Source organism: Diorhabda sublineata, chromosome 3 (assembly GCF_026230105.1).
Source record: "Diorhabda sublineata isolate icDioSubl1.1 chromosome 3, icDioSubl1.1, whole genome shotgun sequence".
NCBI classification, from domain to species: Eukaryota; Metazoa; Arthropoda; class Insecta; order Coleoptera; family Chrysomelidae; genus Diorhabda; species Diorhabda sublineata.
In genome coordinates this window covers 25971135-25985098 of record NC_079476.1, presented here as the reverse complement: position 1 = coordinate 25985098, position 13964 = coordinate 25971135, and the positions used below count along the sequence as shown (strand labels likewise).

General features: G+C 30.2%; 4 protein-coding genes across 11 annotated transcripts in view; 2 read left to right on the top strand and 2 right to left on the bottom strand.

Moving 5' to 3' along the window:
* Positions 1–674: 674 nt before the first annotated feature.
* LOC130441361 (arginine--tRNA ligase, cytoplasmic) lies at positions 675–3459 on the top strand. 2 transcript variants are annotated; one of them, XM_056775005.1, is made up of 5 exons: positions 675–871; positions 1198–1298; positions 1357–1509; positions 1567–2362; positions 2416–3459. In XM_056775005.1, the coding sequence occupies exons 2-5, from the start codon at positions 1254–1256 to the stop codon at positions 3438–3440; spliced, it is 2019 nt and encodes a 672-aa protein (XP_056630983.1). In that variant the 5' UTR covers positions 675–871; positions 1198–1253; the 3' UTR covers positions 3441–3459. The 2 variants fall into 2 exon arrangements, with proteins under 2 accessions (XP_056630983.1, XP_056630982.1); XM_056775004.1 differs by lacking the exon at positions 675–871 and having other exon boundaries at positions 1145–1298.
* A 1400-nt stretch (positions 3460–4859) lies between these two features.
* LOC130441469 (serine--tRNA synthetase-like protein Slimp) lies at positions 4860–6217 on the bottom strand. Its single transcript, XM_056775170.1, has one exon. The coding sequence runs from the start codon at positions 6215–6217 to the stop codon at positions 4865–4867; it is 1353 nt and encodes a 450-aa protein (XP_056631148.1). The 3' UTR covers positions 4860–4864.
* On the bottom strand, positions 4860–7037 carry LOC130441470 (zinc finger protein 593 homolog). The gene is made up of 2 exons (XM_056775171.1): positions 6597–7037; positions 4860–6539 (listed from the first exon to the last, which is right to left on the bottom strand). The coding sequence occupies exons 1-2, from the start codon at positions 6684–6686 to the stop codon at positions 6201–6203; spliced, it is 429 nt and encodes a 142-aa protein (XP_056631149.1). The 5' UTR covers positions 6687–7037; the 3' UTR covers positions 4860–6200.
* Positions 7038–7570: 533 nt separating this feature from the next.
* LOC130441381 (AT-rich interactive domain-containing protein 2) overlaps positions 7571–13964 on the top strand; it is a 32458-nt gene continuing 26064 nt past the window's right edge. For 5 of the 7 annotated variants that reach the window (XM_056775040.1, XM_056775042.1, XM_056775039.1 and 2 more), the window contains exons 1-2: positions 7593–8269; positions 8336–8429. In XM_056775040.1, coding sequence (XP_056631018.1) covers positions 8178–8269; positions 8336–8429 — 186 coding nt within the window. In that variant the 5' untranslated portion in view covers positions 7593–8177. Of the gene's footprint in view, positions 8270–8335; positions 8430–13964 lie in introns of all 7 variants that reach the window. The other 2 variants (XM_056775038.1, XM_056775035.1) reach the window with 1 other exon arrangement.

Genomic DNA, 13964 nt, shown 5'->3' with positions numbered 1-13964 from the left:
AATAGAGATATACTGGATTAATAAGTTACAAAATCCAAAATTGATATTATCTATTATTATTGGAAAGCTTACTTCAATCTTTCAACTTAATTAGTTCATACATGTTATATAAAGTATTCCGTACTGCCATTTTGACTCCTTCGGGTATATTCTGTATTTTTGTTTTAATCGAGGTGCCTGACTGAGTTATACTGAGAAAGCTAGATTATTTTCCTTTTTTAAACGAAATATAAAATAAATAGAAATATTTTTAAATAAATACAACAAAGACAATAGTTGAACGTAATTTTAAAAGTATATATATATATATATATATATACAGAGATATACAATTACACAAAATTATAAACACTATTTACTACCATTGTATAAAGAATACAATGTTACTACTAATAAGTAATAATGTAATCTTCCCGCCTCACGGCATTTTAGGTATTATAGAATGTCAGTTTACAAGTTGATGATGTACTATATTCGTACTTACCGTTATGAAATTAAATAAAAAATCATATTAGTTCTTAAAAAACTGATTCTAACAGTAAATACACGTTCAATCCAAAAATTCATTTAAATCAAGTATACAAACCTCGCATAACCTCAAAATGCAGTAACTTCAAATTTTTAATACGTTCAGTTATTCACGTTACGTCAATTATATAGTTGTCTCTTTTTACGATTACTGCTATGAGTTTAAAGAAAATATTACGTATGTCTTGTAGTTGATCTAGTGAAGAAGGCAATCGATCTTATTTTTTGTTTGATTTTTATTGATAAAAGTATATAGAAAAATGTGTTGATGAATCGTAGATTAAGTTATGGTTCTACTTAAGATTAGATTTCACTATTTTTTTTCAATATGTGATAACACAAGGTAATGTTTTATTTTAAACTTTTTGATAAAACGCCGTGGCTAAGTATACGAATAACAATATTTTTAAAATCGATACAGCAAAACGATTTGGTTTAAAATATATTCCTTCTATTCAATCAAATTTCAATATAATAAAAATAACGTTTCAATTTTTATATATATATATATATATATATATATATATATATATATATATATATATATATATATATATATATATATATTAATAATAAATATAAAATTTGTATAAAATATGGGAATAAAAAAAATAATAGTCCGACATCTGTATGAATAGACACAACCTTAATGGATGTAACTATTTTAAGGTTGTGAATTTTAGTTTAGCCGCATTTTATTTATTTCTCTTTGTATAAAATATACAATGGACCAAGATATCGTCAAATATAATTTAGAAGCCGAAAAAGCTGTAAGTATTCTAAAATAATACGTAATTATAGATAAATAATCCTAGATAATCTCTACAGCTGGAACAAATTAATATCCTAACAACACGTTTAAACGAATTGCAAAATAATATTAACGGCACGGTTTTACAACCTACTACAAATGATAATAATTTAAACAAATTAATTACTGAAAATATTAAATTGAAACATCGTTTGAACATTTTGAATCGAGTGAGTATGATGCAATAATTTTTTTAATTCGTTATAATTACAAATTAATTTATTTAGGCCGTAACTTCTCAGTTAACGAAAAAAGTAGACAAATTACCAATGGACGAAACAAGATTACAAAGTATTAACGATATATTGTTTAATTTATTTTCAACTGCAATTTCTACTGCTTTTCCCGATATAACCGATCCTCCAGTTACTATTGCTTTAGCTGGAACGAATCCAAAATTTGGCGATTACCAATGCAATTCCGCTATGCCTTTAGCAAATATCTATAAACAACTAGGGAAGAAAGTGGTACCAAGAGAACTCGGTTTAAAAATAGTAGAATGTGTTCCACCACACGAAGCAATTAAAAAATTAGAAGTAGCTGGTCCAGGTTTCATCAACATTTTCTTGAACAAAGATTTCGTTTTAAAGAATTTATCTCGCATATTTGAACATGGTATAAAAGCACCAGAAATTCCGCGAAAATTAAAAGTTTTAGTCGATTTTTCTTCTCCTAATATCGCTAAAGAAATGCATGTAGGACATTTAAGATCGACTATAATCGGTGATAGTATTTGTCGTTTATTGGAGTTCTTGGGACACGATGTTTTGAGAATAAATCATGTTGGCGATTGGGGTACTCAATTTGGGATGCTTATAGCTCATTTGGAAGACAAATTTCCCGATTATAATGTCAAATCACCACCTATAAGTGATTTACAAGCTTTTTATAAAGAATCTAAGAAGAGATTTGATGAAGATGAAGAATTTAAGAAGAGAGCTTATGCTAGTGTAGTTAAACTACAATCATTCGAGCCTCTACATAAGAAAGCGTGGGAATTAATTTGTGATGTATCTAGAAAGGGTAAATCCATTTTTTATACTATAATTTCGTTAAATAAATAAAAAAATTTTTAGAATTTCAGAAAATATACGATCGATTAGATGTTAAACTAACAGAAAAAGGTGAATCTTTTTATCAAGATCGCATGGAAAAAATAGTGAAAGAATTAGATGAGAAAGGTTTATTAGAATTAGACGAAGGTCGTAAAGTAATGTGGGGTGAACAATCCATCCCTTTAACTGTGGTAAAAAGCGACGGTGGTTTCACTTATGATACCTCAGATCTAGCGGCTATTAAGTATCGTTTTTGCGAAGAAAAAGCGGATTGGGTGATTTACGTTACAGACGCAGGTCAAGCTACTCATTTTTCTATACTATTCAGTTGTGCCCAAAAAGCCGGTATACTAAATCCCGCTATCCATCGAGTAGATCACGTTGGTTTCGGGGTGGTATTAGGCGAAGATAAAAAGAAATTCAAGACCAGATCAGGCGATACAGTGAGATTATTGGATTTATTAGAAGAAGGTTTAAAAAGGGCTTTAGGTAAGTTGAGAGAAAAGGAAAGGGATAAGGTTTTGACTCCGGAGGAACTAAAAAAAGCTCAAGAATCCGTAGCTTATGGTTGTATTAAGTACGCAGATCTTTCCCATAACAGAAACCACGAATATATATTTTCGTTTGATAAAATGTTGGAGGATAAGGGTAATACGGCGGTTTATCTCCTCTACGCTTTAACCCGTATAAGATCCATTGCTCGTACTGCTAATTTCACACCGGAAAAAATTAAAGAACTCAGTAAAACTCATACTATATCTTTGGATCACGAAAAAGAATGGAAATTGGCTAAAGTTCTGCTTCGCTTTCCTGATATCCTTCTTAAAATCACCAAGGATTTGTTTTTGCACAGTTTGTGTGAATATGTTTACGAAATTTCGACGACTTTTACCGAATTTTATGATAATTGTTATTGTATCGAGAAAGACTCCTCTGGGGATATTGTTAAAGTTAACGTTGGTAGAATTTTACTTACCGAAATAACTGCTGTTATATTGGAAAAATGTTTTGATATTCTCGGTTTAAAACCTGTTGCTAAAATGTAAATAAAATTTTTTAAAACTATTTCAGCTTTTTTTTGTCCTTTTATCCACTATAAAGACCGATTCATAACAAATTCTACACCCTATTCATAAAGTTATTTTTGCCGTTATTAACCTAAGAATTTTAGGTATTGCTTTTTGTTTTCGTGATATTTTTCTTTACAATCTGGTATTTACGGACGATATTATGGAGAATTACGAAGAGAAAACAAATAAAGCCAAAAGACCACCATAAACAAACAAACAGAAAAAGAAATAATCCCAAAATCGCGTTCTAATGTCGAATGTCAAAATCACGTGACAAACGCAAACGGTTGTGATTGGCTCTTTTCTATTTTTACGAACGGCGGATGGAGGAATATATAATTGCATTTCAATGTTTTTAATTTTGTAACGACAAACGGAAGTCAAATGACGTTTGACGTAAGTTCATCCTATTTATAAACTTGATGTTGCTGCCGTTAACCTAAAAATTTTATTTTCGTGAAACTATCGCGACTTTTATATACAGGGATTACACCAATAGTACGGTTCCTATATTGTTTCCATTTCTGAAAATCTCAAATTTTTCAACATAATTCCATTTTTTTCGACACAATTTTGACTACATATACAGGGGTTATAGCAAAAGAACACTTCCCATATCGTTCACAAATAGAAAACATTGTTCTATGTTATAAATGTATACATTGTTTAAAAGATTATATTTTTCAACATAATCCCATTTTTACAATTTTGACTACATATACATGGGTTATACCACTTAATAAGTATCTACGACATAGAATCTGTCTTTTAGAAAAACTCACATTTATATCTTTAGAAACTGTTTTACGAAAAAAAGTTATTTGTTGTTAGGGACAATCTTTTACACTAACAAAAATATTTTTGTATGGAACTTAATAACAATGTTTTCTATTTTCAAATAAGATGGGAAGTGTACTTGGCATAACCCCTGTACATGTACTCGAAATTGTGCTGAAAAAAATAGAATTATGTTGAAAAATGGAAGATTTTCAACGATGTAAAAATTTTTAACTAAAAACCCTAATAACCCCTGTATATGTAGTCAAAAGAGTGTAGAAAAAACTGAAATCTTGTTGAAAAATGGAAGATTTCCCACAATGTATAACTTTATAACAAAAAAGATGTTTTTTATTTATAAACAATATGGAAACCATACTTTTGTTATAACTCCTGTATATGTAGTCAAAATAGTGTCGAAAAAAATGAAATCTTGTTGAAAAATGGAAGATTTTCAACAATGTATAAATTTATAACAAAAAACAATGTTTTCTATTCATAAACATGGGAACTGTACTTTTGGTATAAACCCTGTATATAATAAATTTAATATAATTTCTTAGTGAGTAAAACTGGGAATTCCTCATTTAATATGAAATTTAGTAATGAAACAAAAAATTATTTCATACAACACTATTTAATCGGTTTATTTTTTCTTTTAAAAATACATGTAACAAATTTTCGGAATCGCTGGTAATATTTTCCATGACACATCCTAGAAATTTATGGAAGTTCAATATCTGCCCCGCAATAATTTTCGGATATTTCCGCTCTTTATTACAACTATAAGTAAACAACAATCGTTTACTTATGTAATTATCATAAAAAGATATATTCCCAACTTCGATATACTCCTTTTTGAAATTGGAGTACATCTCGATGGATATCCTCAAACTTTCAGCTTTCTCAATTCGATTAGCGGGTAAAATCACAATACGATAATGAACACCCAGTATACCGTAAATCTTTGAAATCAATTCGATAAAACCATCTAAATCTTCCCTATTTTCTTCTAAATCCGCCCGAAAAATGTTAACAACACTCTGTTGAGATAAATTGAATAAACTAGAATCACAATCAGTACGAGTTGGTTGGTAAATCCTACCGAGAGAAAAATATTTCAAAGGTAAAACTACTTGGTTGACGATATGTCGTGCGAAATAAACCATGAATGATTTCAACGTTCCGGAACCGCACAAATGGAGACGGTTCAAGTTGTCATCGTCGCGGTCTTGCTCGTCCAGGGTTAAAACTTTGTCCCTACCACTACAAATTTCTTCACCTTCAACAATAATCGTTCTACAGAAATTTGGATTCGAAAATAGCGAATAACCGAGTTTTATCAACTTTCTTTTGAAATATTCCAAAATACTGAGTTCTAATAAAGCCGCATCTGATTTTAAGTAACAAGTAAATGGATCTAAATATTTTAAATAACCATTTCTGATTCCTATATCAATATTATTTAAAGAAGAATTTGTAGGTTTAATCGAATGTGTACAAATGACATTTTTCTTAACAAAAGGGGTTTTATTATGTAAATCATTCGGTAATCCAAGTATTTGTAACATTGTAGACCCTTCGATGTCATAATACGAATCTTTAAGATGTTTAAGATCATCTTTAACTATTTTCGCATGCAATCTCCACTTATCAACCTCCGTTTGATCAACTTCTTGTTTTTTTAACAACTGGGAAATATTTTGAAAAATATCCTGCCTGGTTTGATCTAAAGTTTGTTTTCGGTTGAGTATATCTTGAAAAAAAATCCATTTTTTCACAATGGCATCAACGTTTATTGGTAAACCTCGTGCTTCGATGTTTTTCAATAATTTATCTGGTTTTGTTAAATGTTTTTCAAAATCTATTACCGGATTTAACACTACGTACGTTTTTTGTGCTTTGTCACCTGTTATATACAAAGCAGAAGAATAAAACCTTTTTAAATTACAAATCACTTTATAGTTCATCATCATCAATTTTCATTTTTTTACTCGACGATTCTAAATCTTCTTTATCCGATTTTAAAGGTTGCGTTTCGATTTTTCTTTTGATAGGAGTTTTCCAATTACCAAAACCGGCAGCTCGTTCAGATTCTTCGACTGTATATGGTTCCAATTCTAACGCTTTTAATCGTCTCTTGTGAACTTTGGTTTTAAAGTGATCTTGTAAAGCGTTATCTGATATGAAATATCTAGCACAATGAAGGCAATAGTGTTGAGCAGAGCCTGGTTTATCGAAATCGACTTCTTGATTCAATAGTTTTTCGCTATTATTTACTTTCAAGTCCTCGTCGATCTGAAATTTCAAATTATAACTAACCTCAAAAATATAAAAATTAAATGTTAGTATTACCTCATCTAAATCTTTCGTTCGGCGTTTTGTTCTCCACTTTTTTTTCAAATGGGTGTCACCGTAATGATATTTTTTACGTTTATAAACCATCAGAAAAATAAAAGTTTAATACTGGTTTTAAAAAGAATTTGAAAACACATGGATCTGTCAGAACTATTTGAAAAGAAGAAGAAAACTAGAACTGTGTCAAATATAGAGGTGGGCTTAACAAAATCATGTTGAAATTTAAAACGTGTTTCTAAGAAACTGCTGTCTAGGAATAACAAAAGAAATATACTAAATTTTGATATATTTTATTTGTATTATATCATATTCGCAGTTTTTGATTGTGTGAATATTTTTAAATCAGAATCTAATTTGTGTTCTCGTTACTAAACGATACTTTTTTATTCGCTCATTTAAGAAACACCCATCTCTATTCAAATTTACGATTTTGTCTACAGTTGATTTTTAATTATATTTACTATTTATATTGATATTATAGATAATCAATAGTAGTAAAAAATCAAAAACATCGCACAAATTATTCAAAAAGATTTATATTTTAATAAAACGATATACAAATATTCTATAATTCAAGTTTCCTGTTATACTTAAGATAGTCATATAAAATACCTGCAGATGCAGACACTATCAATCTTACAATTATTATTTATCTGTTTTTTTTAACATGTATATTGATAAACTAATGATGAAGTAGTTATTTTTAAGTTGAATAATTATTTACGTGACCTCGATTAATATATTTACATTGGATTATGTCATTAGATACGTCTTGTACACTTTAGCTTTGATTGGCAAAAATTAATCATAATTTATGTATCAAAATAGTTATTCAACATAATTAGAAATATTAAGTTACAGGAATCTGCTGATTTTCAAAGCGCATTCGCAGTCTGAATAAAGTAGCTTCGATTTTTTACCGTTCAATAATTTTCAACGGTACGCTGTAGATGTCGCCACTTGAAGCAATTAGTTTGTCATTTTGAACTAATATTTTGTGCTGTCAAAAATAAATCGTACGGGATTTTAAAGGATTTTTTTAATATGAAGTGATTCAAATACTTAGAAACATTGAAACAAAATTAGTCCAGAAATTATTTATCGTTTAAGTGTAGTTTAAAAGTAGAAATACTTATATTTGATGTGTTAGTACAGTTTATTCGCGCCTCGATAATAACAGGGAACCGGCAGCCATGTTGTAATTCTTGTCAAGCATCATGGGTTAAGAGTCTCGAGTATGCTGGCAGCAAATCGCTAAAAATATTGTTGTGAAAATATGCAAGACAGTGAATTTTATCTGTAAACTTTGCATCTTTTAAACGGTAGTTACTGTGGATCGTGTAGTGGCCGCGAAAGTAATGTTTCTGCGCATTTTTACGGTCAGAGTGCAATGTCGTGCTAGCTAGCGCAGGGAGTCGTCTACTGCCTGGCCAACGACTGCCAGCTTCCAGCATCCCCAATTGCGGGAGGTGAGCAAACGGACGTCGGGACCGTTGTTCTAACGTCTTGGGGTCGCGTCCGGTGCCGGTTTCAACGATATGACACGTGCGGAGTAGTAAACAAGGAATTTAGGTGATAATGGCCAACTTTCTCGGTAAGGATCAGGCCACGTACGCGAAGGAACGCGATGTCTTCCTTCGGGACTTACAACATTTTCATGAAATTCGAGGGTGAGTTTTTACTTATTACATTTCGACCTATTAAACCGTCATTAACGATATTTTGCGTCATTGCAGGACGCCATTCAAGCGGGCCCCTACTCTAGGTGGCAAGGAGGTCGACTTGTATCTCCTTTATACCCTTGTTACTGCACAAGGAGGATGGCTGAGGGTGAGTAAAATACTCAAATTTACCGTATTTTCTTTGAGAATTAGATTTATTTATGTTTCCTTAATGATTCGAGTTCTACATATAAATTGCGAGGTGGTGGCCTTGATAATTTTAACGATTTTGGGTATATACACATATAAATATCTACTTGATGTCGTTAAATAAACAAAGAACGTAAATTTTAAGTAAATAAAGTTATACATTTTTATAGAAGATAATCTAGGTAGGATCTATTACATTTAAACTAGAAAAAATCGTGATGGAATTGAACGAAACAAAAACATGAAATGGATGGTCGGGTTCACGCGACTCGATTTTTCACTTAATATCAAATCTCACGTGCGGTGTTGCAGTCTTTTAAAACAGTTATATAGAGTAGATAATGTATACAATAGTCGTGTGTTTCTCATGCTGCCAAGACTCTCACCTACGGAGATTTCTGTTTACCTGTGTGCAGGTATACCTACAGTGTCGATCAAAATATACACAAATGGTTCAACTATCTTATAATTGTTGTGCAATTCATTTTAAAAGTTTTATTACGTTTGAAATCGATAAGATAATATTACAAATGAAATATACTAGCTTGAAATAAATAATTATGAACATACAGTTGCATATATGTTGTTATATCATCGTTTTTTTCATATTCTGCATATAATTTTATTAATTGAAGTGAAATTGTGGTTCAAAATTTGTGTGTTTTAATTTATATTTCAGAAATTTCATAATCTTTACTAGACTGTTTAAAAAAGATATCTATAATTTATTTTCTTAAATATATCAAAAATATTGTTAGAAATGATGAAAAAAAATCCTTTGAAAGCCACAGTCCTTGATATTAATATTAAGTTATCCTGCATGATAAATTTCGAAGTTATTCAACTTTAAAATATAATTTATAATAATTTCTCATTTTTTCCCCCAATTTTTTATAGAAATTATAAAATTTTGTTTATTTTAATTTTTTGTTGATCCGCAGAAGCTTTTATTTAACTGTCAAATTTCTAATATTATCATATCTTAATTTTTAATAAATTGAAATTATTTTTTTTCCTTAACTGTGTGACATTAGAGTATTTTCATTACAATTTCGAATTTTTTCCTGTCTTAGGTGAAAATAAGTAATAAGTATGCAATTATTCTTCATTTTTTGTAAAATACTTATTGTAATGTTCAATCAACTCTACCCCACGTTCCGCAACAGTCAATTTACCAAAAAACTTCATACATTCATCATAATTTTCATTTAATTCACTTTTATATAAAAGAATGATTTGTTCTGGCCTTTTTGATGAACTATTAAAGAGTTATAACTAAAAAAAAACAATCTTTCCCATGTTAATCATATGGGAAATTGAAATTTATCATGTGGGGTATTGATACTAAAGGCTGTAGCTTTCACAGGATCTTTGTTTTCATAATTTCCAACAATATATTCGATACATTTAAGTAGATTTTTTTGAAATCAGTCTTAACTTTAGAAGTTATTTCAACAAAATTAATTTTTCATAACCGAAATAGTGTATTTTAGCCCCTCTAATATGTTTGTAATTCAAGTTTACATATAGTATGAAATTAGTGGGGAAATAAATGAAAATTCGTTTAAATTTAGGACAATTCGGGAGTGTCTTGTTAAGGGAGTGGGCTAAGGAAGGTGTTTTATAATAAAAACCCATAATTCGATTTATTGATTTATTTTTCTGATAAATTTGAATATTTTCACATTTAAATTGAAGTTCGATCATTTTTACAAGTTAAAAATAGAACAATACTTATTACAATTTGGTTATAATGATGATAAATCCTCTTGAAAGTCTAATATGTATATAAAAAAAATTACAAAGTGTATTATAATCTTTAACAGCTTCATGCATGGAATTTCTTAGTGAAAATACATTTTTATATAATTTCAAGTATAAATTCATAAAATGAAGTACGAACCCAAATAAAAGCAAAACTCAGTTAAATATTTGATTACTACACAAAACTGCTTTGCATTTAGGTTTAAAAGGACCCATCTACACAATTTAAAGTCCTTATGTAGCGTATTATAACCTCTAACAGCTTCATATATGGAATCTCTTAGTGAAAATGCAGTTTTATATAGTTTCAAGTATAAATTCATAAAATGGAGTACGAAAACCCAAATAAAAGCAAAACTCAGTTAAATATTTGATTACTAAACAAAACTGCTTTGTATTTAGGTTTTAAAGGACCCATTTACACAATTTAAGGTCCTTATAACCTCTAATAGCTTCATACATGGAATTTCTTTGGAAAATTACCGATTTATGCTGAGGCATAGTTAACAGATGTCTCACAAGTATTATTTCACGAAAAACAGGTTTTTCCCTCAAATAAACAAGCGTGGAATATTTTTAACACATGATGTGAAAGTTTTTTTGTTATTTTTGATATTTAGAACTATTTTAATTTGTTAATTTTGGCCAAAACATTTTTTTTTTTCATTGTTATGTAAGATTCTATTCAATATTCACAATTGTTTGTAGTATTTTCCATCAATTTCTTACTAAATGATGTTAGTATCCAAGCAAGCATATTTTCCATCAATTTTTCACCATAACATCACTTAATAAGCCGTGTGACCGATACACAGATGGCGCTATCATTGTCAAATCCATATGACGTTTAACAGTAGTACCAACTCTAGTCAGAAAAAAGGGACAGCCCTTTAAGTGAAACTACTTTTGTTATTTTCAAAACAATGGATTATCATTGCTTCTTGATAGAAAAAAAAATACTGTACAAGCTCAGCAATGGCTTCAAATGTGTTATCCAGACAGACACCAAAGACATTCCGGTCGTCCAATTGAGATGGTTACTCCAGAAAACATTTCTAGCAGCTCTGTACCTATACTTGAAGAGATATTTGTGATTTTTTTCTCACTTTCTGAGTTATTTATCCATTTTCTGAAATGGCCTGCTATTTCTGGCTTGCTTCGAAGAATCTACAGTTATTCTATACCATAACTATCGTCTTAAGGTGGTATTCGACGTCTCAGAAGAACGACATCGAGTTAAATTTCGTTTGGAGAAGTTCCTCTGACTTTTTGATAGTCTCAGAAGTACCTGATCTGAACTAGAGCTTGCTTATTGGCCCAATCGACCTTCAGAGCGTCTGTATGCCACTGATCATAACTTAGTTGAAATTTGTGACCGCCAGATCGGCGATGCGATCGAGAGATTATTTTTATATTATTAATTATTCGACTTGAAATGGATTATGAATATAAAAAATACGAAATATTACAAGAATTGATATTAAATTTTTCGTTTATAAATTTATAAATTTTGTGTAAATTAACGTGAATTTGGTATATTATTTTCTGTTTTAATATTGTTGATAAATTTTCAAAATTAGTCTTCCGTCTCGTTTCTCCCGCCACAACAATCGTTCAGATACCACCTGTTTCTATGTAACGTGCTAATATAGCAGAGCAATCGTTTGGTGTTGATGCACACGCAGGGTCAGGTCTAGTTTATTTACTGTAGGTGTATACTGTGCATTTCTCGATCATATATCCAAGTCGTTCGGTACACGTATGCGAAAGGTGAATCATTGAACACGTAACCGCGTTAGGTGAATCCTCAGAGTAGCATTCAGTTGTAGAAAAAAATTTTGCTTAAGTAAAATATATTAATATACGATCCGTCCAATTTTTTTAACATTTATTTATTGTAAAACGTTCCGTATAGTGAAAAATTTAAGTTTTAAACTACAACTATGAAATTTTTTAATTCGTATATGAATAGTGGTAGAAAAAAAATGATTTTCGCTCAACATTTTTATCAAAAAAAAAAAATTATTTAAAATGAACGAAATTGAATATTTTGTTTTGGAAATTTCTATCGCCAATTTTTGAATAAACTATATATTATTAAAAATTTAATGACGTGACGTGCTAAAACATCTCACAATCGACGTTTTCTTAATTAATTTCGAAAAATTTTGGGTATATTTCAACTTTTATTTTTTTCTAATTTCTTTAATAATTTCAATTAAAAAAAGCATTCTACATTGAAAAAATTGCAAATTAAAAAATAAAATTGTTCCTCCCGATCCGATCTATATCCTGTTGTGGTTTGGAACATGTTGGGGGAGATCTGGGTCACATAATTGAATAATAAGATGTCCGTTTTAGTGCTTGTAGAAAAATTTGTCTTTTGTTTCAAAATAGGCTTCAGTTCTAGCAATTGCTTCTTCATTTGAACTGATTTTTTTTATAGGCGAGTATTTTTTTGAGATCAGCAGTCACTGGGGGTCATATCTGAACTATACGGTTGATCAAGTGTAATTTAACCATCGTTACCATCGACTTGTGAATCGGTACATTGTCTTGATGAAACAGTAGTTTTTTCTTCGGCTTATGATGCCGTTTTTACTTGATCTTTGCGTTCCAATAACTCTATGTAGTATTCGGTTGATTGGCTCTCCATTTTGGTCCTAAAATACTGAAGCCATAACTTTCCCAGTTGACTGTTGTGCTTTTGGTCGCATCGGACGTTGTTCAACGGCTGCAGTCCAATCAGATGATGATCGTTTTGATTCCGGAGTGAAGTGATTGATCCATTGTCGCATATCGATACAAAAAATCCGATTTATTACGTGTAAACATTACCAAACACTACTCAGGATCATGAAATTTCAATTTACGATTAGATATAATCAATTTGTGGACTTTTTTGATGTAAGCACCTCAATGGAACGACTGAAATATCATGAAATGTTATACATAGTTTTTTAAAAATTGGTACTTCATATGGATCTGTGTGTCAGTCACACGACTTATTGTTGATGTTATAATCATTGTTTTGTACAGAAAAATCAAAATATCTGGAAAACTAGTAAAAAAAAGTTTGTTGGTAGTATTTTTCGATACTCTTATAAAATACAGTGTGATTACTTTGGAAAAAACCGAGAAAACAATGTATAAGTACTTTGATTCACCCTGTATCAGATTATATGAATATTAAGAAAATAAATAAATACTAAATATTTCTTTTCCATTTTACAAGGTATTTACGAAAAATTGCTTATAACTTTTTAAATACCCCGCGTAGAACACATCGCAACCCTATATTATTATAACGGGAAAGTCGAACTGATCCCAAATATACACAACATTCTGGATTCTTGTAAATAATTATGGCTATAATCCTTCAAAGGATGAACTGAACTCGTATCACACTAATCAATCACCCTGTATAATCATTTATGGTATATTTATCGTTGGCACCACCCGGTTTAGTTTTTTTTTTCTTCTGTAGCTATTTCCGTTTATCCACCGAGATTGTATGGCAACATCCAGAAAAAAAAAATGAAATAATGTTTCAACTCCCGCACGATTACATTGATCGGATCACATAAAACCACTCGAAATCGCGCATTGTCGGGAATTAGACGAAAATATACGATAGTCGATACAGGTCGCGTTCATAGTTCGGTTTTTCGTTCGCGGTAGCAGGTTCTTCTCTCTTGTACATCAAACAGTCGCTATACGACATTACAGA

Coding starts and splice junctions, on each gene's coding strand:
- LOC130441361 (XM_056775005.1), top strand. CDS start 1,254: ATGGACCAAGATATCGTCAAATATAATTTAGAAGCCGAAAAAGCT. Junction 1,299..1,356: donor ATTTAGAAGCCGAAAAAGCT/GTAAGTATTCTA, acceptor TAATCTCTACAG/CTGGAACAAATTAATATCCT. Junction 2,363..2,415: donor TTGTGATGTATCTAGAAAGG/GTAAATCCATTT, acceptor AAAAATTTTTAG/AATTTCAGAAAATATACGAT.
- LOC130441469 (XM_056775170.1), bottom strand. CDS start 6,217: ATGATGATGAACTATAAAGTGATTTGTAATTTAAAAAGGTTTTATTCT.
- LOC130441470 (XM_056775171.1), bottom strand. CDS start 6,686: ATGGTTTATAAACGTAAAAAATATCATTACGGTGACACCCATTTGAAA. Junction 6,540..6,596: donor GAACGAAAGATTTAGATGAG/GTAATACTAACA, acceptor TTGAAATTTCAG/ATCGACGAGGACTTGAAAGT.